The 17062-nt window shown below is 52.2% G+C and overlaps 2 protein-coding genes across 5 annotated transcripts; both read left to right on the top strand.

The window, feature by feature from the left end:
- The first annotated feature begins 1872 nt into the window (after positions 1-1872).
- ATP6V0B (ATPase H+ transporting V0 subunit b) lies at positions 1873-5341 on the top strand. The gene is made up of 8 exons (XM_007535296.3): positions 1873-2050; positions 2723-2771; positions 2965-3048; positions 3560-3637; positions 3813-3882; positions 4003-4054; positions 4177-4367; positions 5041-5341. The coding sequence occupies exons 1-8, from the start codon at positions 1984-1986 to the stop codon at positions 5065-5067; spliced, it is 618 nt and encodes a 205-aa protein (XP_007535358.1). The 5' UTR covers positions 1873-1983; the 3' UTR covers positions 5068-5341.
- Positions 5342-6360: 1019 nt separating this feature from the next.
- B4GALT2 (beta-1,4-galactosyltransferase 2) lies at positions 6361-16998 on the top strand. 4 transcript variants are annotated; one of them, XM_060206040.1, is made up of 7 exons: positions 6361-6500; positions 8670-9025; positions 9216-9451; positions 12735-12970; positions 13167-13289; positions 13395-13499; positions 16092-16998. In XM_060206040.1, exons 2-7 carry the CDS (start codon positions 8722-8724, stop codon positions 16240-16242), a joined length of 1155 nt encoding a protein of 384 aa, XP_060062023.1. In that variant the 5' UTR covers positions 6361-6500; positions 8670-8721; the 3' UTR covers positions 16243-16998. The 4 variants fall into 4 exon arrangements, with proteins under 4 accessions (XP_060062023.1, XP_060062024.1, XP_060062021.1 ...); XM_060206041.1 differs by having other exon boundaries at positions 6472-6604; XM_060206038.1 differs by lacking the exon at positions 6361-6500 and adding an exon at positions 6919-7070.
- Positions 16999-17062: the final 64 nt, after the last annotated feature.

Here is a 17062-nt window from a genome sequence, read left to right as displayed (position 1 = left end):
CAATTACCCTCGAGGCAAAAAAAAAAAAAAAAAAATATATATATATATATATATATATATATCATCTACTGTGTGCCAGGCACTGGAAATGCAACAGTGATCTCAAATCCTTTCATGGTGTTTATATTGGGGAGTTGAAGTGGGAGTGGAGGATGAACAAATCAAACAACATGGGGCTGGAGAGTCAGCATCATGGTTTTATAAAACTTTCATGCCTGAGGCTCTCTGGGCTCCCTGGATCAATACCCAGCACTACCATAAACCAGAGCTGAGCAGTGCCTTGGTCTAACTTTTGCTCTATCTCTCTTTTTTAAACAATATACTATGTTAAATGGTGATAACTAATGGTCATATGCTATACACACACACACATGTACTGGTATGTACTTATTGGGAAGGAGTAAAGGGAGAGATTTCCAATATTAAGCTGGATGATCAAGGAAGGCCTTTTAGAGAAAGAGAGAAGACTGAAAAGTTTTGTGAGTCACATAGACAATTAGAAGCAGAGGGAATTTGTGTTAAGGGAAATGGGACTGGGGGCTGGGCGGTAGCACAGCAGGTTAAGCATACATGGCCCAAAGTGCATAATGATTCTGGTTCGAGCCCCTGGCTCCCCACCTGCAGGGGGGTCGCTTTACAAGTGGTGAAGCAGGTCTGCAGGTGTGTCTATCTTTCTCCCTCTTCCTCTCCTCTCTCCATTTCTGTCCTGTCCCAACAACAACAGCAATGACAACAATAACAACAATGATAAACTACAAGTGTAACAAAAAGGAAAAAATAGCCTCCAGGAGCAGTGGATTCCTAGTGCAGGCACCGAGCCCCAGCAATAACCCTGGATACAAAAAAAAAAAAAACTAATGTGACTGTGACGGGCACATCCAGGAAACAGGCCATTGCAGCCAGAGATAATGTGAGTATCAGGACTTGAAGTTAGCTTAGGGCCATGGGGAACCACATCAGCAGGCTTGTTTGACTTTTATTCCTGGTGAAATTGGAGTCACTACATAAAAAAAAAAAAAAAAAAAGCACTATGGAGTTGGGAGGTGGGGCTAGATAGTATAATGGCTATGTAAACAGACTCTTATGCCTGAGGCTCCAAAGTCTCAGGTTCAATCCCCTGCACCACCATAAACCAGGGCAGAGTAGTGCTCTGTTTTTTTTTTTTTTTTTTTTTTAAAAAGTACACTGGTACTTGTGATGCTGCAAATGGAACATGAGACCTCATGTTTGTAAGTACAACGCTAGTAAAAGCACTATGCCACCTCTGGGGCCACTACCAGCACATTTTAAACAGAAAAGTCACGATCCTGCTGAAGTTTCATAAACATACCCAGGGCATCGTGGAAGTCCAAGAGCCAGCACACCACCTTGTCTCCAGGTTGGGGGAGGCTTCCTGAGAGGGAGTTGCCAGGATGGATGGTTTGTTAGGCAATGTGAGCAGGAACTGGCATGCTTCATGCAGAGGAGACAACATGCGCAGAGTGAAGAGAGCATCGCACCCTTTTTGAGATGCACAGAAAGAGACTGAAACACTAGAGCACTGCCCAGCTCTGGTTTATGTTGGTGAGGGGGACTGAACTTCGGAGCCTCAGGCATGAGAGTCTCTTTGCATAACCATTATGCTATCTACCCCCGCCCAGCATCGCACCCTTGAGGGACTGCATAGGACTTCATGGGTGGGCAGTGGATTGGAAGGCCAAGCTAGGGAGGCAGGGCTGGTGGGTCGTGCAAAGCAGAGTTCCTGAGAGACTACAACAACCACAATCCTCTGCGTCTGCAAAAGTCCGGTGACGCCAAGTCCCGGACCCACTATGGTGCGACGCAGAATCGGGATGTGGGTCACGTGGTGCTAGCGAATCACGTGGTCAGGTCAGGTGACGCTGCGGGGCGGGCGGACAGACTGCGGGGCGACGGCGGACGTAGGGATAGGGACGCGGTTTTAGGTCAGGCCCCACCGACCTGATCCCCGCCGTCGTAGCTGCCATGGCGGGGCTAGTGCTGCTCTACTCCGGAGTCTTCGTGGCCTTCTGGGCCTGCATGATCGTCGTGGGTGAGGCCGGGTCCCTGCAGGCGGGGGCTGCCTGGCCAGAACGGAGCCCCCAGGGGAAACGGGGTCCTGAGACTGTGGGCCCAGCGCGCACTCCGGACCCCGCACTCCCAGATGCCCCTCTCCCCACGCCCTTGGGGCCTCTGTTGTCGCTGTAAAGGCCCGGATGTGCAGGGGTTTGAGGAGGGGCCGGGGGGGGGGCACCAGGCAGCCCTTAGTCCCCACCTACCAGCACCGCTCCCACCCCCGCCCCACGGCCTTATTCCCTCTCGATTCTGACCGGTTTGCTTGTTTCACGAGCGGGCCTCCCAGTTCCTCTTTCCTCGGTTGATTTGTCCTTCCTCTGCTCCACCCCACCCCAGCCCCAGCTTGTTGGGTAAACGGAGGCCGGCGGGATCCGGCACAGCTCTGCCCCCCCAGGGCCAGTCAGCCCTCCCAGCAGCACCAGCTTGTGGAGGATCGCGGTCCGGGATCTTGGGAGGGGTTGATGGAGGGAGTGGCAAAAAATGGAGGCCCTAAGCAAAGGAATCTGTAATAGCTTTAATTTTTTAAGTGGGGGCCAGCTTGAGGACTCTCTTTCTTGGACTAGGTGTGTGTAGACAGACCTTTGGGGGAGGCAACTTCCCTTCTTAATTAGGGAGTGGCCCCCTAACACCTGCTTTCTCACCGTTGCAGGAATCTGCTACACCATTTTTGACCTGGGCTTCCGTTTTGACGTGGCATGGTAATGGGGGGGGGGGCAGAGAGAGAATTCTCTTAGGAGCCTCCTCTTTGTAGTCTTCTTTCTGTTTTGGGAGATTTAAAGCCTTGTCTTAATGTTCAGGACTGGTGGAGTTGGGGAGGAGGGGGGTGCAATGGTTTCTGTGATTGTTCCTCCAACCAGGGGCAAATTGCTTTCCTCTCTATGTTTACACCAGGTTCCTGACTGAAACATCCCCCTTCATGTGGTCAAATCTGGGCATTGGCCTGGCTATCTCCTTGTCTGTCGTTGGAGCAGCATGGTGAGTATTGGGTTGGTGGGGCCAGGAGGAGAGATTGAGTCATAACAACTGGTGTCATTGGGTCATTAGTCATTCTGGGGATAGTGTCGAGTTGGGACTCAGCCACTCAATTTCTTTTCTTTTTTTTTTCTTTTCTTTTTTTTTTTTTTTTTTTTTGCCTTCAGGGTTATTGCTGGGGCTCAGTGCCTGCACCATGAATCCACTGCTTCTGGAGGCCATTTCCCCCCCTTTTGTTGCCCTTGTTGTAACCTTGTGGTTATTATTGTTATTGTTGATGTCGTTTGTTGTTGGATAGGACAGAGAGAAATGGAGAGAGGAGGGGAAGACAGAGAGGGGAAGAGAAAGATAGACACCTGCAGACCTCCTTCACCGCTTGTGAAGCGACTCTCCTGCAGGTGGGGAGCTGGGGGCTCGAACCGGGATCCTTATGCTGGTCCTTGCGCTTTGCGCCATGTGCTCTTAACCTGCTGCGCTACCGCCTGACCCCCTCAATTTCTTATTTTTTCACCAGGGGCATCTATATTACTGGCTCTTCCATCATTGGAGGAGGGGTGAAGGCCCCTAGGATCAAGACTAAGAACCTGGTCAGGTAAGTGTAAGTCTTTGGAAGTTTGTCAGAAATGATTGTGACTTGCTGCTTCTAATCAACTTTAGGTGGGGTAGAATGTTAGTGGGGAGAATGTAACTGGGGACTCTGGAAAGGTTAGTTTCTTTCTCATGTCTTTCTCCTCTCCACTCCCTGTGCCCACCACTACCACTGCCAGTATCATCTTCTGTGAGGCTGTGGCCATCTATGGCATCATCATGGCAATTGTCATTAGCAACATGGCTGAGGTATGGAAGACCAGGGTGGGGTAGGCATCTACCCCAGTGTGGTCTCTATATTGCTCACTAATAGGGAAAGGGAGGTGCAGCATAGGAAGTGACTTCTGATTACTTTTCTATCTCCATTAGCCTTTCAGAGCCACTGACCCCAAGGCCATTGGTCATCGAAACTACCATGCAGGTAGGTGGGTGGGTGTATGAAGGCAAAGAGCTTGGGCTGTTTGCCTCTCCCTATCACCCAATTTAGATCACTCAGTTTGATATTTTGTCATTTGCCTAAGTGCTTCCTTTTCACCCTCATAGGCTACTCCATGTTTGGGGCTGGCCTTACTGTGGGCCTCTCTAACCTCTTCTGTGGCGTCTGTGTGGGTATCGTGGGCAGTGGAGCAGCCCTGGCTGATGCACAGAACCCAAGCCTCTTTGTGAAGATTCTCATCGTGGAGATCTTTGGCAGTGCCATTGGACTGTTTGGGGTCATTGTTGCAATCCTTCAGGTGCTGAATCTCATTGGGGAGCCTCTGTCTCCTAGTCCCCAACCCCTTCCTCACCTGCCTTCTGGAATGGCTGAGGTGTTGCATCCTTCCTGGTCCTTTTATCAGCTTCTACCACCTCATTTGTTCCTATCTTGAGATTTCCCCCTCTTGAAGCTATAAATTTATTTTTGTCTGCAATATGGTATTTCAGACAACAGTCCTACCCCCCCCCCCCCATTTCTTGGTGTTTCTGTAGCTTTCATTTAGTTTTTATCTGTTTTCTGATTTTATTTGTAGCTTAGACTGGATTGTAACCTTGCATGTGTCTTTGTATTGGTGTGTTTGTATGGTGTACTTGTGCTGTCACTAGGGTAGCGTGTATGATTTGTGTGCGTCTTGTCTGAGTTTGTGGCCTGGGATCAGCTGAAGATCTGTGTGATAGTTGCCTGGCTGAGTTGATTCATAGTGACTGACATTGCCCATGTGCTACCTTTTTTTTCTCCAGCCTAACTCTGGTTGTCACACTGTCCCTCTTCATTGGTATCTGTTACAGTGTGTCCACCCTGGTCCTATCACCCACCTGTTGTGGTCTGTTCATCCAGCTGTGGGCTTGCTAGGCTGGATATTTGGTCATTTGTCACTGTCTTATGTATTCCTCCATCCCTATTTGATTTCTCCTGTTTTTCTTTTGCAGACTTCCAGAGTCAAGATGGGTGACTAGATCATCTGTGGAGAGGGCCATGCCCCACACTTATTTATTTGTGGCTTTCCTGGGAGAGCTGGAGTTGTGCCCCTTTGCCTTTCAGGGGGCTTGGTGTTCAGGGCCCTCCCTGCACCCACTCTTGCTGCCTGTTGACTTGGAGGCACTGCCTGGCTGATCATCATTGTGGGAAGTGGTCCACTGATGACTGCAGCTTGTGCACCTATGTCCCTCCCCACACCTTCACCACTTTTTCCTAGTGTTTGTGAAATAAACATGTTATTTGTCTCGGTCAGTGCTGCTTCTGTTGCCCTCTTCCCCACTTCCTCTCACTGAGGCCTATGTCTATAGGCCTCCACTTCATGCCTGCCTCTTGGAAACTTTCTAACTCATTTACCTTGCCTGTGCTCTGGACAGAACTAGCTCCTAGGTGGAGAGGTAAGGTGGTATGCTTCAGACTTCTGAATGTCTTTGTTGAAGGGAACAAGATACTCTGGGGATAAGGGCCTAGGTGCTTATTTGGGGTAAGGGAGAAATCCTTCTAGCCCCATGTCCTCCCTTTGCTCTGAAAAACACAAGTTAGCCAAATCTGGACTCTACCTTCAGGCTTCCATCACTAAGTTCCCCACTCTTAAGGGCCTGGAGCCTATTCATTTGCCTCCTGCTAGGCCTACACCTTTTCCCGTAACTAATGGGATCTCTGGTTCCCAGTGTCCTGTCCAGCTCCTCTCACTCAGTGCAATCTTTTTTCCCAAACTAGTGTTAACCTAGAAGTTCCAGCCCCCTCGCCCCCCCAAACATGCTGCCCATACCTTGAAGGTTTTGCCCAACCAGCAGCCCCTTAAATGATGCTCCCATCAATGAGTAGACATATCCCTAATCTCTTTCAGCCTCCCTTGCTCCGGCAGGTTTTATTCTCCAACCCAGATCCCACAGTTCCCTAATGGGTTGGGCCCATGCGCACCCTCTCCGACCTGACTTGGAATGCAAACCTCCGGATGCGCTGGACCAGTGTCGTCCGCCTCTCTCTAACCCCCGCGGCCCGCATCCCGGGCTTCGCGCTCTGCCGCCGGCTCCGGCTGTGGGGGGGGCGGGCGGCATCGGGGGCGCGCGGCGGGTGCGGGCGCGCTGTAGGCGGGGGGCCGCGGGGGCGCGCGTGTGAGCGCGCAGGCCGGGCCTGCCCCTCCGAGGCGCCGTAGCGCGGGAGGGAGGCGGCCGCGCTGTGGTCCGTGGGTTCGTGGGTCTGCCCTGCTGCCCGGCCCCGCCCTGCCCCCGGGGCAGCTCGGCTCCATGGCCCGCGGCGGCGGGAGGCGGCCCGGGGGCCGCGGGGGCCACTGACCGGGCGGCGGGAGGCGGCGGGGCCGGGCCATGGGGGACCGAGCAGTCCGCAGCCGCCGGAGCCCTGAACCCAGCCGGAACCGGAGCGGCACCCCCTGCTGAGCCCCGAGCGCCGGGTGAGAGGGGCGCGCGGCCCGGCCGGGGGCCCCGAGATTGCACAGCCAGCCCCTCCAGGGGCGCCCCGAGCGAGCGCAGCCCTGAGACCCCCGCCCTGGACCCGGTGAGAGAGGCGGGCACCAGACCCCGGCCGCCCCGCTGCACCCCGCCCCGCTTCCACCCCGTGCGACCCGGGGCGGGCGCCTCTGCCTCCCCCAGTCATCTTTCCTCATTGTCCTCGCTCGCCCCGGCCTCGTGGCCACGGGAGGCGCTCCACTCACGGCTCCCGGTGACCGTTGCCCCCCGCATCCACTCCCCTAATTCACGCCCCCCACCCACCCCGCCACCCCCAGCCGAGGCTCCACACCCACCCAGCCTCTGCTACCTCCCCCATCACCCGAGGGCCACGTGTTCAGGTCGCGCTGCTCTCCAGCCCCGCCCAGGCGCACCTCGCAGCCGGGCCGCTGTCCTGACCCAGAACCCCTGCCCGGGAGGGAGGAGGGGTGGCGATGCTCGCACGTGGGGCTGGCTGTTGTGAGCTGCCCCAGAACCTGTATGCGCAGCGGTGCGAGTCCAGGAGCTGCGGCTTTGTGAGTGTGTAGTGGCTCCTTCCTGCCTGCCTACCGCCGGGTGTGTCTGTGACTCTGGATACAGTTTTCTGTATGTCTGTGCTGGTTACTGTAGCTGGCTGTGTGACACAGTGTATCCTTCAGCCAGTGAGCTTCAGTCTGCTCCTGCAAGCAGTTCCAGAAACCTACCAACACTCCCTCTCTGTCCCCCTTAGAAGTGTTGCTGCTTTGTTGGAACCTCAGCTGGAGCCATGGCCCAGGAGGTCCCCTTCTGGGAATCGACTGACAGTGCTGGGCAGACCCCAGGGAGTTCATGCTATTTCTTCCTTGAGGTCTTAGGGGAGGGATGTTCCTCGCCCCGCCCTGCATTCTGATCTCTTGCTCCAGACAGAAGATATCCCTAAACTTATTGCCTATATTTGGACTACCCCATTGCTGAGGACCACTTCCCAGTCTGGTCCCAACTGGTCTGTCTTACCCAACTACCTTACCTCTAGGAAGATTTGAGATGAAGTCATAGATATAAAGGGCTTTTGAGTGCAGATAGTTATTTAGTAAATCTGGTCGAGGATGTTATTGTATGGGGTCTGTTTTCTGAGGTGCTGGTGGTCCATAGAAGTCTGCAGATAAGTGCATTTCCACATTGAGGTATGAACCAGTGTGACCAGAAGTCGCACATGCCCATATTCTTTCTTTTTTATCTTTAGTTTTCTTTTTTTTTTTAATTTTTTATTATCTTTACTTACTGGATAGAGACAGCCAGAAATCGAGAGAGTAAGGAATATAGAGAGCGAGAGAGAAAGAGAGACACTTACAGCCCTGCTTCACCACTTGCAAAGCTTTCCCTCTGCAGTTGGGGACCAGGGGTTCAAACCTGGGTCCCTGAGCACTGACATGTGTGCTCAACCAGGTGTGCCACCACCCAGTCCCGCACATGTCCATATTCTTAGCAGTGCAAAGTGCAGGGAGGCCATGCACCTGAGCATAAGGGTGTGGGGCTGTACTTGTGTGTGCATGTCACTAAATATGAAGAAAGTGGTCTTTCTGTCTCTCCCTCTCAACCTCCCTCTTCCCCTCTTGATTTCTGGCTGTCTCTATTCAAGAAATAAAGATAATTATTTAAAAAAAAAAAGATGGGGAGTTGGGCGGTAGTGCAGCGGTTTAAGCGCACGTGGCGCAAAGCGCAAGGACCAGCAGAAGGATCCCAGTTCGAGCCCCGGATCCCCATCTGAGTCGCTTCGCAAGCGTGAAGCGGTCTACAGGTGTCTATCTTTCTCTCCCCCTTTCTGCCTCCCCTTCCTCTTTCTATTTCTCTCTGTCCTATCTAACAATAATAATTACAACAATAAAACAACAAGGGAAACAAAAGGGAATAAATAAATAATAAAAAAATAAAGTGAGTGTTAGAGTTCAGGTACATGAGTAGTGAGTCGTGTGTGTGTGTGTGTGTGTGTGGGGGGGTGGTTTAGCGTGAGTCCATGGTGCCAAAGGATGTGTGAGAAACAGCTGAGTGTGAAGGCTGGCCCTTGAATGTGAGCAGTGGGCAGGGGTGGGTGGGTGGCTTTGCCCAGCTCCATCTGACCTTCTGGGTCTTCTTTCTCCTCCCTCCCCCCTGCTCAGGCCGGCAGCCGGATGCCCGGGCCCATTGGGCGGGCCGGAGGCCTCCTGCGGGATGAGCAGATTGCTGGGGGGGACGCTGGAGCGCGTCTGCAAGGCTGTGCTCCTGCTCTGCCTGCTGCACTTTCTTGTGGCCGTCATCCTCTACTTTGACGTCTATGCCCAGCACCTGGCCTTCTTCAGCCGATTCAGTGCCCGTGGCCCTGCCCGTGCCCTCCACCCCGCCGCTAGCAGCAGCTCCAACTGCTCCCGGCCTAATGCCACTGCCCCCAGCTCCGGGCTGTCTGAGACCCCCAGTGTGCGGCCTGGCCCTACCGTGCCCACCCTGCCGCCCTGTCCTGACTTGCCTCCTGGTCTCGGTGAGCCTGCAGGGCAGGATCTACCTCCATGGTCAGCAGATGGCCTGACAAATTGGTTTGATGGGGGAGATGGGGTCTTGACCCATGGGGGGGGTGGCCACAAGGGGCTAGGTTTGTTGGAGGCTTTCACTGGGGTGCCCTGGCCCAGTGGGTGAAGAAGGCCTGACTTCCACCACTGCCCTACCTGCAGTGGGACGGCTGCTGATTGAGTTCACGTCCCCTATGCCTCTGGAGCGAGTGCAGAGGGAGAACCCTGGTGTGCTCCTGGGCGGCCGCTACACACCACCGGATTGCACCCCAGCCCAGACAGTGGCTGTCATCATCCCCTTCCGACACCGGGAGCACCACCTGCGCTACTGGCTCCACTACTTGCACCCCATCCTGAGGCGACAGCGGCTGCATTATGGCATTTACGTCATCAACCAGGTGCGCTGCCTGAGCAACTGTGTCTGTGGGGTTGGGACATGCATGGACCCTTGTCTGCCTGGGATCATGTGGGTGTGTGAACGTATACACAGAATGTATGTCAGTGTGCACAAGCATGTGCATATGAATGATGTGAATAGGTGAGTGTGGATATGCCTGGCCTGAGAGGCTGGGGTTATCTCACAGTGGTGTAGGCCTTGGGGGTGCCTACAGAGAAGGAAAGGTGGAGCCTGCATGGAGAGGAAGTCACCTTAGGACCAGGTACTGCTACACTTAGTCCCAAGGACTCAACTCCGTCCGTATTCGAGCCCTGGGCCTGGGCCCTCCTGCACACAAAGGACACCCAGATACTGGCATGATGGAGTGACTGCATTTGAGGCACAGAGATCCCTGAGCTAGTAGTCTTGGGGGAGGGGGACAGGAAGTGATGTTTTCCCTGAGGGTGAGTGAGGCTGGAGGAGGATGAAAGACCTGGTGAGAGAACTCTCATTTTTTGAAGAACAGTTGGCTGAGGTGTGGGGTCCAATAGGTATGATAGGGTGGGCAGCCAAGATGGGGCTGGAGGAGTTGGTGAAAGCCAACTTTAAAGGAGTCTCAGGAGGCATGATGAAGGCATTCAGTTTCAGCCTGCAGTTATAGATCCCAGGTGAAAATGGTGGTGCAGTGTTAATGCTTCAAGGTGCCATTTGTTTGTTTTTTCCCCAGAGCACGGCTCAGCTCTGGCTTTTGATGGTTCTGGGGATTGAACTTGTGATTTCAAAGCCTCAGGAAGAAAAATCTTTATTATTATTATCTTTACATATCTGTTGGATAGAGACAGAAATTAAGAAGAAAAAGGGAGATAGAGAGGAAAAGAGACAGAGAGACACCTGCAGCCCTGCTTTACCACTTATGAAGCTTTCCCCCAACAGGTGGGACTGGAGGCTTGAACCTGGGTCCTTGTGCAATGTAGTGTGTGCACTCAGCCAGGTGTGCCACCGCCAGCCCCTGGAAGAAAAGCATTACCACTATACTGCCTCTCCAGCTTCCATTTTCTTATTCTAAGGTCATTGATTACACATGGAGAATAGGATGGGAGGGGGAGAACTGTGGCAGGGTGACATGTTGGGAAGAGGCTACAATGTTGGAAAGAGGTAGTGAAATTGCATATGAGTCAGGCAGTAGTTGTGGGGATACAGGAAGAAAAGCGACAGCAGTAGTGGAGAGTAAGGACAGAGACACCAGGACACTTGACCATTTCTGTTTTGGCCCTTTCCAGTGTGGATGGCTGAACCCCTGCTAAGATGGGGACAGAGGAGCTGGGCCAGATCTGGAGGTGGCTGTGTCACTTGGACTTCTTTTTTTTTCATTCAATGAGTTTGAGTGTGTGGAGAAGTAGGGAGAAGTCGTTCATGGGACTTGGACAAAACAGTCATTAGAAGTGAGGGGTTTGGAAGCCAATATGTAGGTGTTCCCTAAAACCAATATGTTCACTCTGCCCAGGGAGCATGAGATATGAACGGAGAAAGCCAGTATGTAAGAGACAGGAACAGACTGCCACAGAGGCTGTGAAGGTCAGCCAGAAAGGTTGGAGGGGGCCCAAGAGTGTCAGGAAGGAAGACTGGCAGCTGCAGAGCACTGTTGGAGGAGTAAGGAAGGATGGAGACTAAGAAGCGTCCAGTGGATTTAGCAACAAAGTGGGCCCAGTGAGAGCCATTTCAGGGGCATGCTGGGGGTGGAAGCAGATTGCAGTGGGTTGAAAAAGGAATCAGACTTGTCAAAATGCAAATAGCCAATTGGAGACAACTCTTAAAAAAATGAAGAAGAAGAATAAAGAAAAAAGACATTGCCTAGAAGGGAAGACAAAAGGTAAGGCAGTAGCTGCAGGAAAGGTTTTTGATTTCCAGATGGGAGAGCATCCAGCATGTTTATGAGCCTTGTGGGAGGAACCCAGGGCTTCTGGTTGGAGAGAGAGAGAGATTAGAAAGGAGTGCTGATGCACCAGAGAAAATGGACCATTGCTCCATTTTCTTTCTTTAAGAGCTGGTGGGAAAGGATGTGCAGGGGAAGGAGGGAAGAGCCCAGCCAGTGGGCTGTGCAGTTCAGAGATCCAGAGGAACTTGGGAGGTGATGAGGAGAGGCCCCTATTCCTCTTCTTCCTCCAGAATGACCCACTCCCAGACCTCCTCTCCAGGTAGGGGCTCAGAGTCAGCTTCTGCCAGGGAGTCCTTCCTGCTCTGGCAGCCAGGATCATGATCTAAGGAGACCTGTTCTTGGCGCCCCATTTCTCAGGGGCCTGAGATTCTCAGGCCAAGGCTGCAGGTAGACCTTGTGATTGTCATTTTGTAAGGGAGGCAAATGAGACTCATCCAGTCTTGTTCTGGTCTCCAAGGCTATATCCAGAGAGAAGGAGTTGGAGGTTGAACCAGATGAGTCAAGAGGGTAGGTGTCTGAGACTCAGTGGTTCAGTGCCCATGGCTTCTGCATTGTAGACATTTATTTGTCTATCTTGCTTCTTAAGTGTGTGTTCAGGGGTTAGGTGGTGATGCACCTGGTTGAGTGCACATATTACTGTGCAAGGACCTGGGTTTGATCTGTCCTCATCTGTAGGGCGAAAGCTTTGAGAGTGGTAAAGCCGTGTTTCAGGTGTTTCTCTGTTTCTCTCTCTCTCTGTCACCACTTTCCCTCTCAATTTCTGGCAGTCTCTATCCAATAAATAATACCATTTTTTAATATTTTATTTATTTTCCCTTTTGTTGCCCTTGTTTTTTATTATTGTAGTTATTGTTATTGTTGATGTCATTGTTGTTGGATAGGACAGAGAGAAGTGGAGAGGAAGGGAAGAGATAGAGGGGGAGAAAAAGATAGACACCTACAGACCTGCTTCACTGCCTGTGAACAAATTTTTTAAATGTGTGCTTAGTAGGGATAGAGTTCAGGCCCACTCATCTCTAGGATCCCCACTGGCATGAAGAGGTTGGCTGGACAAAAGGGGGCCACAGGGCAGATGTGAGTGAATGAATGAATGAATGAAATGAGAATTCCACATCACAGTTTAGATGAATATTGGCATAAGTGCAGCACACAGGAGGAAATGAATAATTATATGCTGGAGTGGGGGAATCCTTTGCAAACACGAAATGAACTTCACAAGAACAGAGGAGAGCATTTCAGGCAGGAAGGAAGAACTGATAACACCAAGGCATGAGAGCAAGAAAGTCTAGCATATTCTGGAATGTAGTGTAGCTGAGCTTGGGGGGGGGGAGGTGTTGTCACCCCCAATTGGTGTAATGGCAGGTGTCAGTTTGTCACAGGCCCAGTGTTGACCTGTTCCCTCCTTCAACACCAGCATGGTGAGGACACCTTCAACCGAGCCAAGCTGCTCAATGTGGGTTTCCTTGAGGCACTGAAAGAGGATGCTGCCTATGACTGCTTCATCTTTAGTGATGTGGACTTGGTCCCCATGGATGACCGAAACCTGTACCGCTGCGGTGACCAACCCCGCCATTTTGCCATCGCCATGGACAAGTTTGGCTTCCGGTGAGGCCTCCCTTCTCAGGATCCAGACCTCCCACTGTCCATACCCTTTGCCCACATCCAAACTGACTGCTTCCAGCAGCCTCCTGCCCCTGCTTCTGGGCCCTGTGGCACACTCATCCCACGCTCCCCTTCTCTAGTCCTCTCTCTGGAGTTTCCAATGACCTCTCTATCTGACATCTGTCCTCCCACGCCATAGGCTACCCTATGCTGGCTACTTTGGAGGTGTGTCGGGGCTCAGTAAAACCCAGTTTCTAAGAATCAATGGCTTCCCCAATGAGTATTGGGGCTGGGGTGGCGAGGATGACGACATCTTCAACCGGTAAGTAGGTGGTGAGTGGGGAGGTCTGAGAGAGTGCAATACTGACTGGGCATGGTGTCCTGCCTTGCCCAGTACCTGCTTCAGTCCATCTGTCCCTGTCCCCAGGATCTCCCTGACTGGGATGAAGATCTCTCGCCCAGACATCCGCATAGGCCGCTACCGCATGATCAAGCATGACCGGGACAAGCATAACGAGCCCAACCCTCAGAGGTGACCCCCAGCATCCTTGATCCTGAAGCCCCTCTAGCCTCTGACTCCGGAGAGGACCCTCACCCTTGACTCACAGAGATAACTCACAGCTGTCCTAATCCCTGTTCTGCTCCCAGCTCAGCCTCACACCCTGACATCTTCAACCTCCACTCCAATGTCTCCCACCCCCTCCCCAACACCTCTCACTCCCAAACTGATACCTAGCAGTGACTTCAGTTCAGAGGCAGAGCTCAAGTCATCACTGAGTAGATAGATGACTTTCCTGTCTGTGCCCCCACAGGCCTCATTTGTGCCAGAACATATAGGATGAGAGGGGAGGTACTAGGCACAACTCCTGGGCTTGGGAGCCACAAAGGAAGCTTGACTGAGCAATGTGGGGTGGGGAGTAGAAAGAGTGCTGACCCTTCTCCCCCACTTGAGGCTGGAGTGGGCTACTTGGTCTCTGAGCATGTCTTGGTGTCAGGTCCTGGCTGAGAGAGGTGTCCAAGGGCATGTGGGATGTAAACCAGGGATTCTGGGCACTTCTTTCAGGCTGTTTGCCAACCAAACCTTGGTGGGGGGAGGGTCCCAGAGCAGTTACATCTAGCCCCTGAAATCCCAAGTGAAGTTTATTCTAGGGAGGGGATAGTCAGTTATAGTACAAGGTACTCAAAGCCAGGGGCTGTCCTGGCAGAAGAGGGAATGATGGTGAGAGGCTTCCTGGAGAAAGTGGTGATCAATTGGAGTTTGAAGAGAGCTGTTGGTTCAACAAATATTTGTCACACACCTCTTTTGGGCACAGTGCTGTATTCACTAAGCTAATGGAAGAGAACAGTTTTGTTTTGGAAAGATCACTCATTGTGTATGCAGAAGGGGAAGGGCTGGCAGAGATGTTAGATATAGCAGGAGGGAAACCAACCAGGCAAGCAGCAGTTGATGGGACTGGGGTATGCTAGGGAATGGTCCCAGGAGGCTTTTGCACCCCCAGCTTGACCAGAAAAACAACGTTTTCCTCCCCTCATCTGAGCCCATGATGTGTGTGTGGGTCATGTAGGTTGTAGCACTGATATAGGGTTGGTGTTTGGCAGAAGCTTGAAGCACTGAGTGTCCAGGGAGCTGATGAAAAAGCAGATCAGATGAAATCCTGGTGAGCTGGGAAGGGAGGACAGATTGGGAGAAGAGGGCTTCAGGGCATGTGAGGGAGATTGCTCAGCTGATCTCAGGAAAAATGGGAGGATCAAAACAGTTGGGATGAGGTGAGAGTGGAACTCCAGAAGCACATGCTGGCAGCTTGGGCTCTGTTTAAGGAATGAAGTGTCTTGGGCCCTACCATCAATTAATGGTGTCTGCCTTTGGTGGGGTAGTGGCACACTAGCCAGAAATTTTTGGGTTATGGGACTCTAAGGTCACATAAGGTGAAACCTAAGAGTTCTGATTTTTAAAAAAAAAAAACTTATCATCTATTTGATAGAGATATCAAGAAATAGAGAGGAAAGTAGGTGATATGCAGAGAGAGAGAGAGAGAGAGAGGGCCTGCAGCACTGCTTCACTACTCAAAAAGCTCCCCCCCTGCAGTTGGGGACCAGGGGTTCAAACCTGGGTCCTTGTGCATTATAACATGTGCGTTTAACCAGGTGCACCACCACCTGGCCCCAAGTTCTGAATTCTTCATGTCCAAACTGTCAGTAAGTCAAGATATCTGAGCTCATCTGAATTTCCCTTCACTAGCTCTACCTTAGTTCAACTTCTGTCATATCACATGACCAGGGACCTCTGGTGTCCTTGTTGTCCCCTTCTCTTATGTCCCCTGCTCCTACCCTCCTCCTATTCCCCCTCCCCAAAAACTGGGTTAAAAAAAAATCCTCCCCTGTCTTCTCATTCACAGAATAAAACAAGAATTGCTTGTTCTGATTTACAGACTCCTGCCCATACATGCTCTAACTTCCAAGCTAGTTTTACTTTGCTATTCCCCTTGTCCCATTAAGCTTTTGCTTAATGTATAGAAATCTCATTCCCACTTTAGGGTCTGCATATTACCTTGATCTGGAGTGCTCCTCCCCCTGCTGTCAGTTTGATGCCACTGCCCTACCAAGGCAGTCAGCTTGGTCTCCCTGTGCAGTTGATGTTTTCCTTGTTTGTTACTTGCCTTCCCTTGAAGAGCTGACTTGCTGTCCCCTTCGTAGTTCTGTCCCTGGTGCACAAAGTTGAGCTTGACATAGGGACTACTCAGTAAATGGCTGGTGAAGGAGTGACTAAAGAATGAGAAACAGGGATGATGAATTCAGGGAGTACAGATGATGCATCTGATAGAGGCTGTTGTTGCCTTTGAGGTGCCCATGGGATACCCCATGTCTGGGTCTAATATTTAAAAGGAAAGTGAGCTGAGAGAAAGATTTGTGAGGATATCACAATTTTGTTTTCTAACAGAAGGGACTGAGCTCTTTGGGGGCCAGATGCAAGAGCAGTATGACTTTGAGTAGGTAGAAAGTGGAGGGGGTGTCAAGGAGAAAGTCACACCTGGGGGGACCCAGGATGGTTTGAGGCATGGCCCCAAGGGTCCCATACAGGCTTTGATGGTGAGCCCTGACCCTGACCCACTTCCATCCCACCTAGGTTTACCAAGATTCAGAACACGAAGCTGACCATGAAACGGGATGGCATTGGGTCTGTGCGGTATCAGGTCTTGGAGGTGTCTCGGCAACCACTCTTCACCAACATCACAGTGGACATTGGGCGGCCCCCGTCGTGGCTCCCTCGGGGATGACACTAATGGACAAAGGCTCCCATTGCCAAGGATTACCTTCCAGAGGACTGACCTACACCAGCCTGGCTGGTGACAGCTCTGTGGGGGACCCCCCCCCACACCCGGACTGAGACTGTGGGCTCTGTTTTCCAAGAATCTTCAATAGGCCACTCAGCTGCACCTGGAAGTTTCAGAACCTACTTTAGGGGCTTCCATCCTGGGCAGGCCCCTCAAGTGTGGCCCTCTCTGGATTTGACCCACTTTCCTGCCCTTCTATTCCCAGCACAGCCTCCCTCACTGTCAGGGTTGGGCCAGCCCCTGCACTGCCTCGCTGAGTGGCCAGGGCTAGGTCACTCCACCTCTCTGTGCCTCAGTCCCCCCCTCCCCCAGTCCCCTAAGGCCTGGAAGGGTGGAAGGATGACTAGGGGCCATGTCTCTTCCAGGGGGAATTCTCAGACCTAAGGATCCCCTATGCTCCCAGGGGAGGGGAAACTTTTTTTCATTCAACTTTGTAAGGGGCAAATTCTGGTGCACCCCCCCACACACACACACACACTGAGGAGCCACCCCAGGAGGGGACCAGAGGGAGTGCTGCGTCGCTACCTGGATTCTTGGGGTTGAGCTTTGCATGGGGTGGGGGGTGGTGGCAGGTGAAGTTTGGGTCATTCCCACTGGATCTTGCCTCCCTGTCTCAGAAGGCAGTAGCCCCATGGTCGGCTGATCTTTGTACATTGCACAGAAACTTGTGTGGGTGCTTTAGTAAAAAACGTGAATGGAGCAGCTCCCTTGTCTCTTTGGGGATGAAGATCTGGGCCCCTAAACTTGCCCCCCACCCTTTACA

Source organism: Erinaceus europaeus, chromosome 13, assembly GCF_950295315.1.
Source record: "Erinaceus europaeus chromosome 13, mEriEur2.1, whole genome shotgun sequence".
Taxonomy (NCBI): domain Eukaryota; kingdom Metazoa; phylum Chordata; class Mammalia; order Eulipotyphla; family Erinaceidae; genus Erinaceus; species Erinaceus europaeus.
This window is presented reverse-complemented; position numbering and strand designations above follow the sequence as displayed.